Source organism: Aedes albopictus, chromosome 2 (genome assembly GCF_035046485.1).
Source record: "Aedes albopictus strain Foshan chromosome 2, AalbF5, whole genome shotgun sequence".
Taxonomy (NCBI): domain Eukaryota; kingdom Metazoa; phylum Arthropoda; class Insecta; order Diptera; family Culicidae; genus Aedes; species Aedes albopictus.
In genome coordinates, this window is record NC_085137.1 from 65,194,270 (window position 1) to 65,215,617 (window position 21,348).

Consider the following 21,348-nt stretch of genomic DNA (forward strand, 5'->3'; position numbering starts at 1 on the left):
TAGTGGAATTAAAAGGAACAGTACTTAACCCGAGTTTTCTTTACTTACAGGTATTCCACTAACACGCCCAGGTTTATCATCATGTTCTTCTTATTTGTTTTTTTTTTCCATTTGCTAATGCTAATTACTTAGAAAATCCTTCAAAAAATAGATAAGGAACATAAAATTATTACAGGCTGGTTTGTTTCCAATTCTTCTGTTAAAGTTCAACTTTTTTGTCCATTATTTTTACATCATGACCCAAAGAGCAGTAAACTACAATAGATGTCCGCAAAAATATTTCAAAAAAAAAAAAATACCTCAATAGATCATTGGCTTTCAAGTTTTATTTTTGAACTAATAATAATTGTTTGAATTTTTACACTTCATACATTCTCTACATAGTCCGACAAGTTGCCTAAAATATTGCCGAAGACAGCACATCAATCGGACATATCGTTTCTGAACTATACATTCCCGATCAAAAGTTTGGGGTCACCCCCTCAAAAACATGTCATTTTTTTAGGCCCACATCTCCGCCAATTTGCGTCCGATTTGTCGCTCCGACAGTGTCGCTGGAAATTGGGTCGACCAAATTTTAAGATGAGAGCGGTAATATGACCCATTTTCTATTAGCTTTCAACTGCTTTTTACAGAACTTAGCTAAAAAATCTAGAAAAAAAAGGTATTAGGTAAATTAACTCTTCATTTCTTCGACCAAAAGTTTGGGGTCACCACTCAATATGATGTATCAGCCAAAAGTTTGAGGTCACTTTCGTAAAACATAGAAAACTGATTTGGTGATATTTTCGTCATCTATAGTTCAATTTTAATTCTTTTTGGCTCATTTCAAAGATAACTAACTAAATTTACGTTTGATGTCTTTAATTTAACGTATTTAACGATTTTTGTTTATAAAAATGTTATGTAGGGTAATTGATCCGATCATGGAGGAGTTAAGCACTGGGTTCATGCTTAAACCACAATTGTATCGCCCCAAGCAAATTTTTTACTTGGATTGAATTGAAAATAATAAAATCTATCCTTTATCTGCGGGAAAATAACGAAATATTGCCACTTTGAGGTTGTTATGAGCATTTTATTCGTTTTTATCTAAAAGAACATTGTGTTCCTATTGTTGCGGTATTTGTTCCTAATGTTGCGGTATCCCATTGAAATCATATGGGATACCGCAACATTAGGAACACTACCGCAACAATAGGAACACAGCAGCAAACATATTAAGGACAGACTTGTTAGAATCCCAAAATGGCCGCCACAATGGCCGACTTTGGCAACTACTCACGATTTCGAGTGCACAAATCTCTTCGTAAACAAAACCAGCGCACCTGATCTTCTTATTTTAAGCTTATTACAAGTGAGCAAGAACAGAATAATAAAATGCACTGTTGTTTGAAGCTTGATTCTTGAGATTTGTGCGTCTGAAGTTCTGATGCACTTTTGAAGCGGGATTTCAAGACGTTTGTCCTTAAGGAAAATATTTTTTTTAAATAGGTTTTTGGGCAAATCTTAAGCAAACAAATGGTGCAATCTCATAATTTAAGCACAATACATCTATTAAAAATACCTTTTGGTAACATTTCAGTCGAAAAAGTGCTCAATTGGCCATTACCGCAACAATAGGTACTACCACAACGATGGGAACAATTACCCTAAAGTTAACACACTTCACCACACTTCAAAAAATGAGGCAACTTTACGTTAAGTTCTAGTATGTAAATTTCAACAAATATGTGTGGTTCAATGTCTATGCAGTAAGTATCATTCATTTTGTTTCAAATAAGCCAAGAAGAATTAAAATTGAATGAAAGATGACAAAGATATCAACAAATCACTTTTCCATGTTTTACGAAAGTGACTCCAAACTTTTGGCCGATGACATCAAGGATTAATTTACTTAATAACTTTTTTTCTAGATTTTTTAGCTCAGTTCTGTAAAAAGCAGTTGAAAACTAATAGAAAATGAGTTATATTACCGCTTTCATCTTAAAATTTGGTCGACACAATTTCCAGCGACACTGCCGTAAGTTTATATTCATTTTTTAGAAAATTTGGCAACTTTGGGTTAAGTTAACATACAATTTTTATTGAAAAAGGTTCTTTTGAAACATGTTCAAAGTTTCTTTGACTTATTATCTTTTGAGTGAGACCTAGGATTTTGAAATCAGACGCTAATTGGCAAAAAATATGGGCCTAAAAAATGACATGTTTTTGAGGGGGTGACCCCAAACTTTTGATCGGGAGTGTATATTTTTTTTAAATGTTCAATAGTTTTCTGCTTGAGCTCTTTTCAAAAGTGAGGCTAGGGTCAAGATCACGAACTGATGGTACAAATTTTCCTTTTTTTGGCCATGAAAAAGTTACGCCAACCACCCTAGCCTACGGTGGCGCTATTTGTTCATTACGTAGAGACCGTTTTAGTTATTTTGGTGATCCATTTTTTAATTGGTGTCTTAGGAAAAATTTTAGAAGTTCATCCAAAATTTTCTAGGGATTACCCCATACATTAATATAGGAAAATATTTGTTTTTTTTTTCAATGAAACCTTTCCTAGATACTTTAAGTATTGCTCTAAAGATTTCTCCAGAAAATCCTCCAGGAATTTCTTTTGCTAAGTCTAGAAATTCCCCCCAAATTTTCGTTGGAGGATCCTCCATAAATTCCTCTAAAAATTTCTTCAGAATAGTTTCCACAGATTCCCTGTAATAAAATGCATAACTTTTTTGTGATTATTCAGAAATTCTTACAAAATTTTCCTTTAGAAACTTTTCCAGGGATTCTTTCAGAAATTTCCCTGGTGATTCCTCCAAAAATTTGTCATTTTTTCCAATATTTATCCTTTATAAATTATTCCGGGATTTTAGTCCTAAATCTGTCAAGGTTTCTTTCAAAAACTCCTCCGTCGTTTTTGTTTCACAAATTCTTCCAGGGACTTCTCTAGAATTTCCTTCAGGATGCTTTTAGGGAAAGTATTAACAAAGGTAGTTGTTATCTAACCCGGATGTTTAAACACTTTGGATGGCGTCTTCTTCAGGGGAAACTAAAATGAAGCCTAACTTCACCAAACACCGTATGTAACATATGTAAACAAAAAAGAAATTTTCACTTGAGACGCTGAACTACATTAAGGACTACTTGTATCACTCACCTTTTGGGATGATTTGTGAAAAAATACCCGGATTTTTCACGTTTCAAAAATGCTCAATGTATTTTCGATTTTCTCCGTTCGTGGATTTGTTAGATACGGTGTTTGGTAAAGTTAGGCTTGAAATGATTATATTTTACTCAGTGAATGTGATTGCTGTTAATTGCTCTCTACTTCCAATAGGTTTTCGTTTTTTGTTCTATGTGGTTTTGTCTAAATTTGACTGCTGGGTGGTAAAAATTTGAGTACATATTGTGGATTACATACTCAAGTAACATATTATATTCGAATATTCTAGTCTAGAAAAGGTTCTTAAAATCATCATAAAAGCACAATAGAAGGTATAAGGTTATATGGCGGTACTCAAAACCCCAACAAGACCAATTGGTCATCAAAATGACACTTGATATAATCTGAGTTAAATTTACATTATTTGTCTAAATTTTAATATAGATTTTCATGGATTCCTGCTGGAAATCCACCAAGAATAACTTAGAATTTTATCTTGGATTCGTTTAAAAAATTCACCCGAAATTTCTCGATGAATTTCTTCGAATTTTTACAACGAATTCTTAAAAATACTTCCAAAGATTCTTCTTTAAATTCTTCCAGTGGTTTGCTCCGAAAGTTGTCTAGATATTCAGTAATGTGTTCAGGTTTTTTTTCAGACAAATTTGTTGTTTTAGTGATTCCATCGAAAACTTCCGCATGGATGTTTCCAGTAATTCAGGATTTCATCCAGAAAATCTTGCATTATTATGCTTAGTGATTCAGGCCGAAATTTCTTCAGAGATTCCTGCAAGAGCTCATACTGAGATGCCTTCTGGATTTCCTCCAAGTATTCCTTTTTTCACTACCTTAGAAATATCTCCGGCATTTATTCTAAGGATAATTCCAAAAACTTCTACATGGATATTAAAAAAAAAATCAAAATTTTTCCTAGGAATTTCTACGCAGATTTCTTCATAAGAGCTTTTTTAGAAATCTGAACAGACGCTCATGTATGAATTTTTGCAAGTTTTCCTATAGGAAAAATTTTGAAAAAAAAATACCTAGGATTTCCCGAGATATTTTTTTTTCAAAGAAGTTCTTAAGAAATTCGACCTAGGATTCCTTCATGAATTTGCCTGGGATTTCTTTACAAATTCATCTACAGACTAATTCAAAAGTACTTCCTAAAATTTGTGCAATGTTTCTATTGAAGACTTTTGCTGCAATTTTCTCAGATTTTTTTCAGACATTTCTGCTGGCATTTTCTATGAGAAACTTCTTCAGAATATTAGGGATTCCATCTGGAATTGAGGCAATAGTTTTTCCATGAAGTTTTCCAGAAATTATTTAAAAAAAAATATTTACAAATTGTACAGGGCTTTCTTCGGAAATTCTACCAAGGGGTTCTCCAAGGATTCTTTGAGTAATTATTCAGTGATTCCTGCAGAAGCTTTTACAAGTACTTTTTTTTAGAAATCACTTCTGCGATTCCTTCAGAAATATCTTCTGGTGCAGGGGTTCCCAACCTTTTTGAGGTGGCGACCCCCTTTAAAAATTCGAAACATCTGGGGCCCAATGATTTTTTTTTGGAAAAAAATCGAATTTAATGAACGAAACCGAGTTTTTTGGGTACAGTGACGTAGCCAGAAATTTACTGTGGGAGGGGCTTTCGACGATCAATGATACGTTTTTTTTTATTCGACACTCACATTTTGTAAACAATAATGTCATGTACATTCAATTTGAGTTATAGCTGAAAAATAGCGGCGCAGCCAAAAACATTTTCATCTGAAGGCGTTTTATACTGAAAATTTGTTAATAAAATTGTTGCTTTTGGGGGTGGCGGTATACAAAATTAACAATTGGTATAATTTGCACAAAATAGAATAAAAATTTAACAAGTTTTTGGTAACATCGTGGCCCCCTTGGCCTGGCTTCACGGCCTCCCAGGGGGCCGCGGACCACCGGTTGGGAACCCGTGTTCTGGGGTGTCTTTAAAGAATCCTGCAGATATTTTAAGGATATTCTTTCCAGGGATTTTTCAAAAGTTCTTCCAGAAATTGCACAAATATTACTGAAGAATTCTCGGAAAGATTGTCTCAAGTCTCTCTTAAACCTTTCAGGACGCGCGCATGTTTCATCCTGAAATTGCATAAGTCTCGCGCTGTATACAACAAGCGAGGATTTTTCGTAGTGTTATACTTTTTACAACGGTGCGCGACCTGAAGGATTAAAAAAAAATCTCCTGGAAGACATTCTTGATTTGTTTTATAGTTACTTGGACAAACACTCTTGAAGCCACTTCTGATGTTATCTCCGGAACAATTCCTGGACGAATGCCTAGGATAATACCTAGTTCAAAAGCGATGAAATATCCTAATTGATCGTCCCGAGGGGATAATTCCAATTTCGTCGTCGTCGTTGTCCCGGGCATTGAGACATGAAAAAAATGCGATATGTTCTAAGCTTTGCTAGCGTATTTTTTTTTCCTGTTCGGTAGTACTACTGGAATTATTTCAGAAGAAGAGTGAAATGACGAAGCTTGAATTATTGTGATTGGAAGAGGGTACGAGCAACATGAAATTAGTTTGTAGGATAATTGACGGTCTATTGTGTGCGACTGCGAACAGCATTGAATAGCGAATGGGTTATTTCGTTTCGATCGAAACTTAGGCAGAAATTAAAAGATGGAAGATCAATTAAAACAACTAGAAAATATCATTTTGAGTAATATGGAACGAGCTCACGAATTTATATTCATTCCAATATTGGCTGGAAATAGCTTTTTTATTTTTTTCGTTCAATGGAAGAATATATAATGCCTCAAATTTCCTATTGGCTGTCTTACAAAAGACTAGCTTCCCGCAAACTCATAGAAATCGCATAAGCTGGTATGTCAACATATCACATTTCATATTATTACACGATCGGCCTCATCCATTTTCTTCCACTTCAATGTGACCTTAAAGGCCATATTATCTCCATTCCGTGAAGACTGCCACTCTTGAAGCACACACACGTTGCGTAGCTCATGTACCTACAAGATGCCAGGCCAGAAACATGATAAATGCTCTTTCATTACTTTACCAACCAAGTGGAGGTATTGAATGGTTTCGTCCACATTTTCCGATAACCAACCTCATCATTCATTTTGCCTCTCACACCATCGCCATTTCCGCTGGGTGGAATTTTCTGATGCTTCACATGTTAAACACATATCTTTTGCTAACCGTTCAAAGCAACAATCTCGCTTGATATGCTTCATTTCCTAAAAGGAACGAGACAAACCTTTTTTTCTTTATAAAATTTAATACAAGAAAAAAAACAAAAATCGTTTGAGTCACCTCCCTTCACTGGCAGGAAACAGTGACAAACAGTCCGCAGAAAAAAACTCAAAAAATATCAGATTAAAGCCAAACCGTGCAAAGCATCCTCGTCGTTTCCCACTAGGTTGATCAACATCAACCCAGTTGAGTTCATTCAGTCTGTTCGGGCAGGTCCAAGGTCCGAGGTCACCGCCATGTCTAATTTAGTCGGTCTCGACTTCTAACACTTGTGTCCTGGTACTCGACGGGGTTTTAATGACGGATCCTATTCGCGAGTACTGCGGTGGATAGCAGAACAAAAAACATCAAACCACACTGACTGAGCCTGCCCTGTCGGGTCGGCCTGCCTGCCTGCCTGCCCGTGTATTTGTATGGTTTGACGATAATGGGGACGGTCCCATCGGCCTTATTCCAACGCGCCGCCATCGCCATTCACCGAAGCTAGGGAGTGCTAAGTGAACCAACACAGGACACGGCCGGCTGGTGGATGGCACTGATGATCCGTCCTGGCCATCCGCACAGTCGGTTGATTGTTGCTGAGTTGGATTTTTTGTTGTTTTCGATCCCAACCTCCGAGCACACTAATCACATGATGAGTGATTCGCCTTTGCGCCACTTTGATCTGTGTGTAGCGACGAGATGACGACGACGAGGCTCCCACCCTGCTAATGGTGACACTGACACCGACATTGAAGCACACAGGACGACGACAAACAGCGAACAAACAACCCATCAGAGTCTGCGTCTAAATAGGAGAAGGTCCGGTGGAATGGTCGGATCGGTTTCGGTTATCATACGGCGGCGGATGACAACGACGACGTGTGTTCGAGTCAAGTTTCAGCGGCATGTGAGTCGTGTTCTCATCATCATTAATTTATTGGTTCGACCCACCCACACAACGGATTGGCTGGTGACATGGGAAGGCATGTCCCATAACGAGTGAAAAAAACCAGTGGTCTGTTTGATCGGTGGATACGTGGGGCGAGAATCAATCCAGTATCAGCAGTCAACAATGAGGACAAGAAAAAAGGGTATCATAAAGCAATTTTGACGTACAGATGATTTTGGTGTCGTAGCGGAAAACTGGACTCGGAGATAATTGTGGGAGATTGAAAGTGGCCTTTATTCGATGGGCTGTGACTAGATTAAATTCATGAAACCTTGCTTTGGCTCAAAATATAATCCTACAGTTAAACAAAATAATGTCGAGCTGGAGGTGTATGAGTTTGATTTTTGTTGGGAATCATTTTGAAATGAAACTTTTTTTGATTTTCCAGGGTATAAAGTATAACATTTTTTACAGTCGGTTTTCGAATTCTTATCCTTCTTCTTCTTCTTCTTCTTCTTTTATTCTTAATCACTTAACCTAATTTACAGCTCTATTGTCCATTAGGGCACTACGTGAGCGATTTCAATTGACAGCTGTACCTACAGTATTGTACAGAGCCTATGTATTCTATTATACTTTATCGAACTGGTTGCCTTTCTGCTGCTTTCACTTTTCTACTCTGCATGGTAGAATGATGAGCACAAGGATGATAGGTGGCCGTTGTTTCTTTCCAGTCCAATTGGGGGTCCATTATGAGTAACAATTCGCCGATGTCCAGGTATCCGGGTCCGTTTGAGCCATGGGGATCAGAAGAGGGTCAGTGTCAGTCGCTCTCGGTGAAGAGCAACCGACGAAAAATTGCAAGTGCCGGGGCTGGGAATCAAACCCATGACCATCCGCATATGAAGCGAACGTGTGACCAACTACGCCACGGGCCCCGGCATCTTCTTCTTCTTCTCCTTCTTCTTCTTCTATTTCTTCTTCTTCTTCTTCTTCTTATTTTTCTTCTTTATGGCTCGACGTTTCCACTGGAATTTGGCCTGTCCCTCTTGAACTTAGTGTTCTTTGAGCACTTCCACAGTTATAAATTGAAGGGCTTTATTTGCCTGCCATTGCATTGAATTTGTATATTGTAAGGATAGTACAATGATACACTATGCCCAGGGAATCGAGAAAATTTTCCCGACCGGAACGGGAATCGAACCTGCCGTCTCCGGATTGGCAATCCATAGCCTTAACCACTAGGCTAACTGGAGAACCCATGTGAACAAGTATATAAGCCAAAACGTTCATAAATCAATCCTTATTTCAGCATCTAGCCCTAGAAAAACTTGCTCACACTTACACGTATTTCTGAATTCTAACAGTTCTCTACCGGTGTCCTCGGAAGCGACTCTGTAGTCAACTCAATCCCACTAATAAAGAATTACAGCTCATTCTGTCTGAATCAGGAATTCACTAGTTCTGCTGACTTCTTTCACATTCCATAGGTAGCACTTGCTTTTCCCGTTTTCCTGTCAACATTCCATTTGTTCTCATTTGCCACGTCGTCGTCAATACAGCCCCGAATCCCCGACCGATTTATGAATGCTCCTTCAATTACCCCGTCGCCGCAAGTATCGACATCCAAATCCTACATTTCTCGAATGGTTGGTCGATTTGCCATCTCTACGCAGCTCGAAAGTCAACTCCAGCTGAACGTCCTAACGAAACGTGAACGGAACTTCGACTGCGGGGACTGTAATAAATCAAGTTATTTATTCACGAATTGACAAAAGTGGAATCCGGGTTCTGGTGTACACGGATTCCGGCTTCCGTCGTGACCAAAGACGCAGCACGGCAAAGGGCACTCGAACTATGGGGACTTAAATATGTCGCACGAGGACCTAATCTCTGCCGCCGTTGACCCACTTCTGTCGATTTTGATGACGACGACTGGTTAGGGTGAGTTAGATTCCTGGCTGCGTCGGTCGAACGAACCCATTTCAAAAGCGAGAAAATATCCTAATTGATCGTCCCGAGGGGATAATTCCGGCTTTGTCGGCAGCGGTTGTCGCCGTCGTCGTCCCGGGCACTGAGGCATGAAAAATTGCGCTATATTCTAAGCTTTGCTAGCGTGGAGGTTTCCTCGCTTCTGTGTATTTTTTTTTTCCTGTTCGGTGGCACAACTGGGATTATGTCTGAAGAAGAGTGAAGAATCGCGGCAGTCGAGTGAAATGACGGAGCTTGAATTATTGTGATTGGAAGCGGGTACAAGCAGTATGAACGTAGTTTGAGGGATAATTGACGGTTTGTTGTATGCGATTGCGAGAATTTCAGCAGAACTGCTGAAGTTATGGATGCCGGATACAAAGACATGAATTCATTTGGATAATGATGCAATGGTATAATGTTGTGCGCGTCTGGAGTGGAGTAGAAGTTTAGGGAAGATGGAATTGTATAAAAAATAAGTAAAAAGAAATAAATTGGGTTTTTATTTTGTAATGACGAATTCCGACAGGTAGTGGGCAAGTTGTGAGTATTTTGAATTATTTTATTCTTTTTCTTTGCGACCCAACTTCGATAATTATTAACTGTGGCCTTTTCATGTATATTATGTGGCAGACAAGAAAATACTCTATGTCCAAGGATGTTATTTTTTTCTTCTGAACCATGGGGGGATAATCCGCTCATAAGACACGCTGGTGGAGTTTAGGACCGTCTTCTACGAAAAAAACCCTAATTAATCCACCTGGCGGTGATGGCGCCTTTCTCGTGCCTTCGAAAACCCATTTCATCAAAACTCAAGTGACATGTTGATGAATATCACACTTTCATTTGCTTAACAAAAATCCATTTCATGGTCAGATGTGATTCGCTTAACTGGCTTTTGATGTTTGATCCTTAATCTTAAAAAAAAAACCCTCTTCTTGTATTTTGAGTCGCTATTTTGAATTTAAGTTCGCAATCATGGATATTCTGGCTGCCATTTTTGAACCCTAGACTTCTTCCCCATCTCGGATCTTAGACCTCCATCTAAGATATTGTGGCTGTTATTTTTGGACTCCGGACCAGACATCTGCTCATATCAAATATATAAATATTTCATGGCTTCAAGCCTTTGACAGCCACCATCTTGATTTTTTTGACGCCATCTTGGATATTTTGTTCGTCATTTTTTGGACTTCAGAAATCTTCCCCATACCTATTATACCCATATTGCATGGTTTTAGAGCCTAAAACACCATTAAACAGCCGCCATCTTGAATATTAGGCTGCCATCTTGAATTTGTGGTCAACATTGCGGAATTTGTGATCTCCAGTGCCGCATGATAGGGTTTGATTCAGTTTTATTTACGGCCAGTTCTACCGGTGTTGCTCCGGATCACTGGAATGGCCATAACTCCGGTACGCCTGAATCAAACTGGATCATTTTTAATAGCAAATTATACAGTAAAATTCCAGTACGGTTCGAGCTATAATACGGAAAATCGACCAATGGGAAGTACCTTAAAAGTGAGTGAACTTATTTTGGGCACAGACGTACATACATACACACATACAGATATCATCTCAAATCATCGAACTAAGACGATTGGTATATGCGACTTGATCCTCCGAGCCTTTTTTCGAAAAATCGTGAACATATAGCATTTCCAGTACACTTAGTGTACAATACTACAATACTTTCGAGCTTATTTGCTTTAGAAAACTAAGTTATTTAACTAAACCAATAGATTGAAAGATCTCTTTTGGGAGAAAATTTAATAAACTTTCGAATGAGGGTTAAAAAGCTGCGATAAGTTATCATAAAAGCCGCGCTTTGCTGTGTCGCATGCATGAGTTTCATTCAATTATATATTTGCCCCAAGGGGGAGTCGCTGAGCACATCTTTACTTGCGCCAATTATTTTCAGTGTGCCACCGGGTATTGAATTGTGCCTCAGTGTGCCCCGAAGTGCCACTGCTTGATGATTCAGATTTTGCTTGGCAACTACCAAGACAACCAACTGTTAGTTTTAATTTTGCAGGTCAAATGCACATGGTTGCCTAGTTTTTTCACCCAAACTCAAGTGTCAAAATTGTGCCTCAGAGTGCCTCGGTGTGCCACACAGCGTATAATACGGTGTGCTTGGCACCTCTTGGCACAATGTTCCAAGCGACTTGCCCCTTGATTTGCCCGCTTTCGGAGGGACACCTGGAACTAATTCCGACATTACCGGCAGTTCCTAATGTGGTCTTAGCCTACTCCCTTGATAACTAGTCATCAGGTTATCGGAAAAGCCGTTAGGCTGACACAAATTTCGATTTTCTCTTATGTCACCGCCCCCTCGGAAAATTTTGATCGAAATTCAACGTTTTGAGGGGGGACACCAATAAAATATTCAAGAAATTTTAAAATTTTAAGGTGAAATTAGAGTTGCACAGAAAGTTTCTTAACAAATCCGATGAGTTTATAGATTTTGCCGAATTGTTTGGGTATTTCTTCGTCAAATACATTTATTATTTATTGTCCTCCCCCTTAGCGAGCCAACGAGTATTGTGACAAAAGAAGAAAATGAGATTTGTTCCGGCCTTATTTGTTTTATCGCATGCATGGGATTGGTTCTCTTTCATATAAGGCCATTTCCGGTGGAACACCCGGAAACGGTTCCGGCACAAGACCGGTTCAGATATGGTCTGAGACTATTTTTTTTGCTAATAGTTATCGAAAAAACCGCTGTTTGATGTGTGGCGGTACCACGAATATTTGAAATAGAAAATGAATTAATAAATAAAGTTGTACAGAATTTGAACTAGTCCATTGAATTACCCCCTGTATATAGATCACTCAAGTTGAGTGAAATCGAATTAGAGTTCATGTGTTCATTTGCTCCACTCCGCATACCAAAAACAGAATGAGTGCCCTGTGTAATTCTGGCGCCGAGCGTAAAGCGACAGCCAAATCTAAAATCGAGTCTGTGCTTCGGGCATCGACCGGGGTTCAAGTATCGTTGACCCCTCAATTCTTTTATTGATGTTCGGGAGGGATACGAGTTGATTGATCGGGTCTTCAGAGGGAAATGGAATGCTTTCTCCGGACGGGTAGAGAAAGTGGTGTGTGTGAAGGCGATTTTCGACCTTCGCGAAATTCCACTTCGTGGATTTCGCGTAATTTCCGGCGACGAAGATTTTCATATCTCGCGCCTATTCTGAGGATCTTAGAACTTGACTCGTCCACTTCGTTCTGGACTGCGGAAGAGGCGAGATCGGTCCAAGTTTAGTCTACCGCGCCGTGGTGTGAAAGTTCAGGTGAACTTTAAGAAACGTGAAAGGTCTTTGAATTTTACTAATTTAGATTTTCTTTTAAATTCCCTCAGTTAGCTTGTTAGGCAAGTTTAGTGCCGTAGTGCGATTGTGCGAAAGGCGGTTTTTGAGCGCGAGTGTTGAACCTTGGATGCGACAGGTAATGAAGGTGTTTTAATATGTGCAAATAGTGCAAGTAAATCACGTGTCGTGCAACGGCATTTTTTGAACAGGTTCGTGGCAAGTTGCGAGGCCCGTCACACCACACCATCAAGTTAGCGACCGTTTTCGACCCCGCTTTCCAGCTTCGGAGTTTGGCCCGGCGATACACGTGGGCCGGAGAGGGCAGCGTCCGTCATTACCGCGCCCTTGGCAGGGCGGCAACATCGAAGTCCGGTTTCGTATCGGCAACCATACCGTGAATACCGTGAAGAAGTGAAGTTTCCGTGAGAAAAAGTTTTGGAGCGACCACCGACCGGTTTCGAACCGGAGTCCCCCGCGTGAGGAGCACGCACGCTACCTCGACGCCACCGCTGGTGACGACCAGCGAGTCGACGGCTGTATCCCGTCGGAGAAGACCACGAACCTCGTGTGAGGCGCCGTTGAGCACGGCAATCGAATGATCCGGTAGGAGAACACCCGGAGCAGGAGTCACCGCGTGTCAATCACGTGACTCGCCAGCAGTAGCTACATCCAACCGCAGATGCCTCCACGATAGAAAAGTCAAACCGTGAGTACTCGATCTTTTTTGTTCCCATGCGCATGGTGAATTTCGCCCCTAGTCTGGTCAAACCGCTAGCGTGGCCCCACCGATCCTTTTTTCCGCGCCCTACCGTTCGCCCGCTTATGCGAAGTAGTCGGCTGCTATAAATTGCACGGTTTTTGCAAATAAACACCAACAGTCGCACCGCACATAAATGAATTTACCGCACGAAGAAGAAAGAGGAGAGAAAGACAGGTAGAGAGTAAAGTCTGAGGGAATGAATAGAGCTAGGCCTAGTGTTAAGATGGTATCGATGAAGTAGAAGTGGAATTGCTGTAAATATAGAATGAAATGAACCAGAATAGGTGTGGAATTGTTTTTCTCGATGCGTTGAAAATAAATGGGTAGTTTGAGCATAAGTGCCGTTGAGTCGTTTTTTTAGTGGGAGAGATCTGAAGAGGTAAATGTAGAAGCAGTTTCACGTTTCCGGTCGTTTTTTTTAGGTTTTGAGGTAATTTTCTGGGGAGGTTGGCCCTGAATCCAACCGAGGGACATTTCTTCAATCGAACGAAGATTCGTTCGAGGTGTTTGAGTCTTGTTTTCCCGTGATGATAACCGTCGCGAGCCTTACTTTGTCGCCGGTGGAAATCAATTTCACGCGTACCAATTTCTCTATTTGCACGACTTCGGTCGTGAGGCATTACGTTTCCCTGATCAGCCAGCTCGTTTCCCGCCCATTGATTTGGGAAAAACTTGAACCCTACCCTGAAGGGTCTCAATAAGGTCGGGCAACCATCAATCTCGGTAAGTGGTCTCCCTCGGGAGTGGCGCTTAAGCCATTTTTACTTGTCACCGGGAAACTCGCAAGGCTGTCGGGTTACATTTGGCGCCCAACAGAATTGGCAAAACACAACTCATTTTTGTAGCGGTTTTTTAGTTTTTGGTGAGCAAGAATACTCTTATTTTTCCCCCTTATTTTTCTTTTATTTTCCTTTTGTAGAATAAGTAAGCAAAAATTAGCAATAAGATTTCTTTGGACTTGATTTTGTATTATATTGAAGTGTTTTTGAATTCGTTAAATAAGTGCTAAAGCAGCATTCCTCAGTTTTTTTTTTCTTTTCTTCGATTTTTTGCACTCTCAGTACAATTTAAAAATGGATAAGTTTCCATACGCCGAACATTTAAATTTAGAGGAAGTTGACTATGAACTTCTCATACGAGGCGTTTTAGATGAGAAAATTGCAGCTCTTGATCTGCCAAGTAAACAGAGATATCTGCGAACGTTGTTCAAAGCAGATCTCAAAAATTTGCAAAATTATCCTTCACCGTACAGTATCTCTGAAGAGTACGACCATATCGATGGAAGGATAACGGATCTGGTTAGTGCGGTTGAACGTTGTGGTTTGGAACAACGGTTTGTTTCTCGGTTGTTACATTATTATTACCGGGCGAAAAGGTGCTTAGCTAGCCAGGAGGGTGAAATGCAGTTAAAGCGTAAACTAGTGCGTCGTATCGGGGATTGTATGAAAGTGTACAAAATAGGGCCACCAGCTTCCGAGTACGTAGAGAAGATCAACGACGTGCTTAACGACGCAGATAGAAGTAGGGCAGGTCAGACGGGACAGTTTCCGAACAGCAGCACTCCTAAGGCAACCGGGACCGTACCGAAGGTAGCGGAGATGACACCGAAGGATCAGGTTCCAAACGACACAACGGGCGGACTAGGAAAGGATGTGCATGCACGGATGAACCACATGGAAAGGATGCTTGAAAGTGTGACAAAGATGTTGACGGAGCGTGAGCCACCGATAGCGCAAACCGGTGGCACAGCGGAGCACCAACGCGTCGTAGCTGCTCGGAATCCGATTGGAACACCGAACCGAACGACACCGAACATCTCAACCGAAGAAGACGAACTTTTCGGCTTGCTGAAAAACGTCAGTAGGTTACTGAAAGAGCGACAGGGTACGCAGCAGGTAGTTGGACAAGAACCGGAAAGAGAAATGGTTCGGCCACGTTTATCCGGATTATTCGGCCCAGTAGAACCGGTGGAAACGGAAAGAGCGGCCGAATGCGGAAGAGGACAGACCTCCCGTCATTATGAGGTAGCCCAGGAACAGCAGAGGGCGATGAGGAACACGAGAGAACGAGACGACTCAGACGATTCTGACGGAGGTAGTTTTGCTTCTCGAAGAAGGGAAGGGTTCCAGAGACGTGGACAGGATCACGACGACAGACGAGCTCGTGGTCGAGATTATGGAATGCGAGACCACCTCAACAGAGTGGAGAAGTGGAAGCTCAGATTCAGCGGAGACTCCAGATCAGTGACGGTAGAGAACTTCCTGTACAAGCTGAACAAAATCGCAGAGCTTGAGGGAGTTCCGGAACGACAGCTTCTGAGGGACATCCATCTGCTGCTTGAAGGACCGGCATCCGACTGGTTTTTTACCTTTGTGGACGAGTTCGAGGATTGGCCGACATTCGAAAGGCTCATCAAGTTCCGGTTTGGAAATCCCAACCAGGACCAGGGAATTCGCCAGAGAATCCAGGAAAGGAAGCAACAGCGAGGAGAATCGTTCATCGCATTCGTCACCGAGATCGAGAAGCTCAACCGAATGCTGTCGAAGCCACTGTCGAGGACGAGAAAGTTTGAGGTCATCTGGGACAACATGAGGCAGCACTACCGGTCGAAAATATCCATCGTGGACGTGAACGACCTGCATCAGCTGGTCAAACTCAATCACCGGATTGATGCAGCGGATCCGAGCCTTCAGCAACCTGGAGAACCACGACGAGTGGTCCACAATGTGGAAGTAGACGATGACGAGGAGTACGATAGCGAGGATTCAGCGACGATCAACGCTATGCGACCGCGCCCGACCAGGGAGAACAAGCCATCAATCCAGAGTCAGCCGAATGGTCAACAGAGTTTGAGCCAGCCAAAGCCTGACGGAGCAGTTCAACCGGGTCAGCGAGCCTGCTGGAATTGCCAGCAAAACGGCCATGGATGGAGGGAATGCTCCAGGCCCAAAGTTATCTTCTGCTACGGATGTGGAAACCTTGGAAGGACGATCCGTTGTTGTGAGAGGTGTTCCGTACACCGGCCCACACCGAACCAGGGAAACTAATCCAGAGGAGCGTTAACGGGAATCGAACCGCTCCTCAGGTCAAAATAGTTCCCAAACCAATGAAGACAAATTTAGACTTTGACCCTTTGAGACAAATCCACCACATTCGGGTGAGCGTGACGAAATGTCCACACATTCGAGTGCAGGTTTTCGAGACCGAAATAGACGCGCTTTTAGACTCCGGCGCGGGAATCAGCGTCATCAACTCTTCAAATTTGGCAGAGCAGTACGGTTTAAAAGTACATCCGGCGGCCGTTCGGGTTAGTACAGCAGACGGAACAGAATACAGGTGTCTGGGATACCTGAACATACCGTTTACTTATAAAGGTATGACCAGGGTGGTTCCCACTATAATCGTTCCACAGATCTCTAGATCTCTGATCCTCGGAGCAGCATTCGGTATTCAGCCAATGATCGACGTTGGAAACGGACCTGAACGGATTGAGACACTGAATACCGTAGCAGGACCGTACCTGTGCTTCAACATCGAGCCAACCGGAGAACTACCAAGAGTGGGAGAGAGAGAACCGGATGAGACCCTAGATTTGCCGACGTTCGAAGTCCCGGCAGAACCGGTACCAGAAAGCATCGAAACGGAGCATGAATTGACAGAGAGCGAAAGGGAGAGACTGATCGAAACCGTAAAGAGGTTCGAATTTACAGCGCCAGGGAAGCTAGGTCAAACCGACCTGATTCATCACGAAATTGTGCTGAAGGAGGACGCAAAGCCGAGGAACCAACCGATCTACAAATGTTCCCCTTTTATCCAGAAGGAGATAGATGCGGAGATCGAGCGCTTCAAGGAACTCGGAGTGATTGAGGAGTGTTATAGCGAGTGGACCAATCCGCTGGTCCCGGTGAAGAAGTCAAACGGGAAGATTCGTGTCTGCCTTGACTCCCGTAGGATCAACGCGATGACCGTCAAGGACGCGTATCCTATGCAGAACATGCAGGACATCTTCCATAGACTGGGACACGCGAAATATTACTCTATAATAGATCTGAAGGATGCCTATTTTCAAATCCCCTTGAAAGAGGAGAGTAGGAATTATACCGCGTTCCGTACGTCCAAAGGATTGTTCCGCTTTAAGGTCTGTCCGTTCGGCCTAACCAACGCGCCCTTCACGATGTGTCGCCTGATGAACAAGGTCATTGGGTTTGACCTTCAACCCTTCGTCTTCGTGTATCTAGACGACATCGTGATTGCCACGGAAACCTTGGAGGAACACCTCCGACTCCTCGAGATAGTAGCGGAACGTCTGAAGAAGGCCAAGCTCACAATTTCGTTGGAGAAATCGAGATTTTGTAGGAAGCAGGTGATGTACTTAGGGTACTTGTTGACTGAGCGCGGAGTGTCCATCGACCGTTCCAGGATTCAACCGATTCTGGACTACGCTCGCCCTAAATCAGTGAAGGACATTCGTAGGTTGATGGGCCTGGCTGGGTTCTACCAGAAGTTCATCCAGAACTACAGCAGAGTGACGGCCCCGATCACGGATCTTCTGAAGAAGGACAAGAAGAAGTTCACCTGGTCGGAAGAAGCGGAAGCAGCGTTCAACGAGCTGAAATCAGTGCTGATCTCGGCCCCGATTCTGGCCAATCCGGACTTCACGAAGCCGTTCTCTATTGAATCAGACGCCTCCGATAATGCCGTCGGAGCTGCGCTTGTCCAGGAGCAAGATGGAGAAACGAGAGTGATCGGATACTTCAGCAAGAAGCTCAGTTGCACCCAGCGGAAGTACTCGGCAGTGGAGAAGGAGTGTCTCGGAGTCCTGCTGGCCATCGACAATTTCAGACACTACGTGGAAGGGACTCGATTCAAGGTGGTAACGGATGCGAGAAGCCTGCTGTGGCTCTTCAAGATCGGAGCGGAGTCTGGGAATTCCAAGCTCCTACGGTGGGCCCTTCGAAACCAATCCTACGACATCGAACTCGAGTACCGCAAAGGGAAGAACAATATAACCGCGGACTGCTTGTCCAGGTCGATCGAGACGGTGAGGGTGATCCAGCCGGATCCGGACTACGACGAACTGGCGTCGAATATCCTCGCAGATCCGATGAAGTACGGGGAATACCGTGTAATAGACGGGAAAATATGGAAGTACGTGAAGGGTACTAACCGTCAGAACGACCCGCGATTTTCGTGGAAGCAAATACCGACCGAGTCAGAGAGGGAGTCCATCGTTCGGGAAGAACACAACAAGGCCCACTTCGGGTTCGAAAAGACAGTAGCCGCCCTCAAGGAACGGTACGTCTGGCCAAAGATGAACCAGCAGGTTCGGAAATTTTGTAGAGAGTGCCTTAGTTGCCAGACAAGTAAAGCGGGAAATATAAATGTTACGCCTCCGATGGGGTCGCAAAAGCCGGTGGAGTACCCGTGGCAATTCGTCACGTTGGACTACATTGGGCCACTACCAGCGTCCGGCCGAAATCGTAGCACCTGTCTGCTAGTCGCTACGGACGTGTTCAGCAAGTTCGTGCTCGTCCAGCCGTTCAGAGAGGCCAAAGCGGAACCGTTGGCAGAATTCGTCGAGAATATGATTTTCCGACTGTTCGGAGTTCCGGAGATCATTCTCACGGACAACGGAAGCCAGTTCGTGTCCAGGGTGTTCAAGGATTTGCTGAAAGCGTACGGCGTCAACCACTGGTTGACCCCTGCCTATCATCCGCAAGTCAACAACACCGAGCGTGTTAACAGGGTGATAACGACAGCGATTAGGGCGACCTTGAAAAAGGCTCATAAGCATTGGGCAGATGGGATCCAGGGCATCGCGAACGCGATCCGTACCGCAGTGCACGAGTCCACGAAATACAGCCCTTACTTTGTTGTGTTCGGGAGGAACCAGGTGTCAGATGGACGAGAGTACGCTCAAATTAGAGACAATTTCAAACCGGACAAGACGGATGAAACCGAAGAAGCCAAGGAGAGGGAAAAGCTGTTCGAAGAGGTGAAGGCGAACCTTTCGGCCGCCTATAAGAAACACGAGAAGACCTACAATCTGCGATCCAACGTTAGCTGTCCGCGATATGTTGCTGGGGAAAGGGTGCTGAAGAAGACCTTTGATCTCTCAGACAAAGGGAAAGGGTTTTGCAAGAAACTCGCTCCCAAGTTTGAGCCCTGTGTCGTGAGGAAGGTTCTTGGTTCCCATTCCTATGAGCTGGAGGACAACTCAGGCAAGCGAATTGGGGTTTTCTTTGCTGATCAGCTGAAAAAGCTGGCCGCCTCTTCGGCTCATCTAAACAATTAAATGAAGTTCAAGCTATGTGCCTCTTTACGAGCAACTACCGATTACGATGAGTACGAATCGAGAAGAAAACACCTGCGGGGTAAAATTACTTCGATTTTGTCGAACCATGAAGAGGAAATCGGAAAGGTTGTAAAACTGGACCGAAAGTACTTGGATTGAGATCCAGAATCCAACAGAATGTTCAAAAGCTATGAAAAAATCTCAATGAGTGACAACGAGAAACTAGTTTCCCCTAAAAATACCACTACGGGTCGAAAAAACGTCAATTCTGTCGAATTTGACGCGAAACGAAACGTTTCATTGTAAATATTTATGTAAATAGTAGTTTAGTTAGTTTGTTAGTGAGTGAAATCCTATATTAAAGTTTAAGGTAGTACTTAGTCTAGATTAGTTGTAAATGAATTAAATTCACTCACGATTTTTCCTTTAATTTTCCCATGATTGCGTTTTTCGAATAAATTCCATATGTTTGTAGTTTAAGTCATCTTTTCTCCAATTTTTTCATAGTTTTGTACAGATTCCCGTAGTTTGTTGAAGTTTGTACCTAAAAGTCGAATTGAAGCATTATTTTTTTGAAATTTTATACGTATATTTTCCAATTAGAACGTTTTATTTACCTTTTTCTTTTGTTGATATTTTTTCTCGTTGCATTCAGTTTTTTCATAGTAGTAGCCGTTGATTAGTCCTCCAGTCTCCTTATTTCCAGTTGAGTTGCAGTTTCCCTTATTCTTTTCCAGTTTCAATCCACTTCCGTTCCATATCTTCCTTTTCCGATCCAGCATAGTTCGTTATCATTCCATTTCATCTTCTTCCTAATAATCAATCCAGTACAGCACATCCTTCTTTATCGACGATATGTTGTCGATTTGTTTATTTTTAGCACCGTCCCCAGCAACGATCTTCTCAGTCGGCAGCTGAAATGGTGCACCTGCGAACGAAATAAACACAAAAATTGCTCTCTTTATATATTATTTTGTTTATACTATCCTTATAGTTTCACCGGCACAGCTAACCACATTTCATCAATTTTCGCACCGTTTTACTAGAATTTCACTAAAAAAAATCACAACCAAACCGGTTTTTCACAACTATTTTCTTCCGATCCGTAAAACTTTGTTTTTGTTCATCAGCAGTGTTGGCAGAATGTGTGATTTGAATGAATGGGATGAATGTTTGAGTGAATTTATGTTGCGCACGAGGGGTGCACGGATGGAATTTTTTATAGTATGTTGTTCTTTTTCGGGATATTTTCGTTGTCGGCGAATGTCTGACGGTTAGAAAACTCCCAGTTTATGTTTTTGAGTTTCACATTTACGATTAGCACTTTCTGGAAGGTGTTCTGGGTAGTTAATCGTGAAGTGAAACAGACCCCCATTTAAGGTGTAGAGTTAATGAATCCGTCGTTCTCGGGTAGAGACCTGGGGTTAGGATTACATTAAATCTCACCGGCTAGCTAACGTTTTTCACTTCGGTGATAGTTTTTCTGGAGAAATCACACCGTTTTTCTTAGTTGTTACACTGAGGTTGGTGTTGAATTCTTTTTTATAGTCGTTTTTGTAGTGTGTTATGTTATTATATTTTGAGATTTTTTATAGCTGATGTGAATTATTGAGATTTTGAAGTATTTTTTAAATGTTTGAATGTGTTGCCAACAGTCTGATTTTGTAGTTTCAGTTTATTTGTTTGATCAAGACAGTATTATTTTTTCTTTTTT

General features: G+C 42.2%; 1 protein-coding gene across 1 annotated transcript; it reads left to right on the plus strand.

Moving 5' to 3' along the window:
* The first annotated feature begins 12,001 nt into the window (after nucleotides 1-12,001).
* Nucleotides 12,002-16,630, plus strand: LOC134288942 (uncharacterized). Its single transcript, XM_062854872.1, has 2 exons — nucleotides 12,002-12,561; nucleotides 12,630-16,630. The coding sequence occupies exon 2, from the start codon at nucleotides 14,413-14,415 to the stop codon at nucleotides 16,384-16,386; it is 1,974 nt and encodes a 657-aa protein (XP_062710856.1). The 5' UTR covers nucleotides 12,002-12,561; nucleotides 12,630-14,412; the 3' UTR covers nucleotides 16,387-16,630.
* Nucleotides 16,631-21,348: the final 4,718 nt, after the last annotated feature.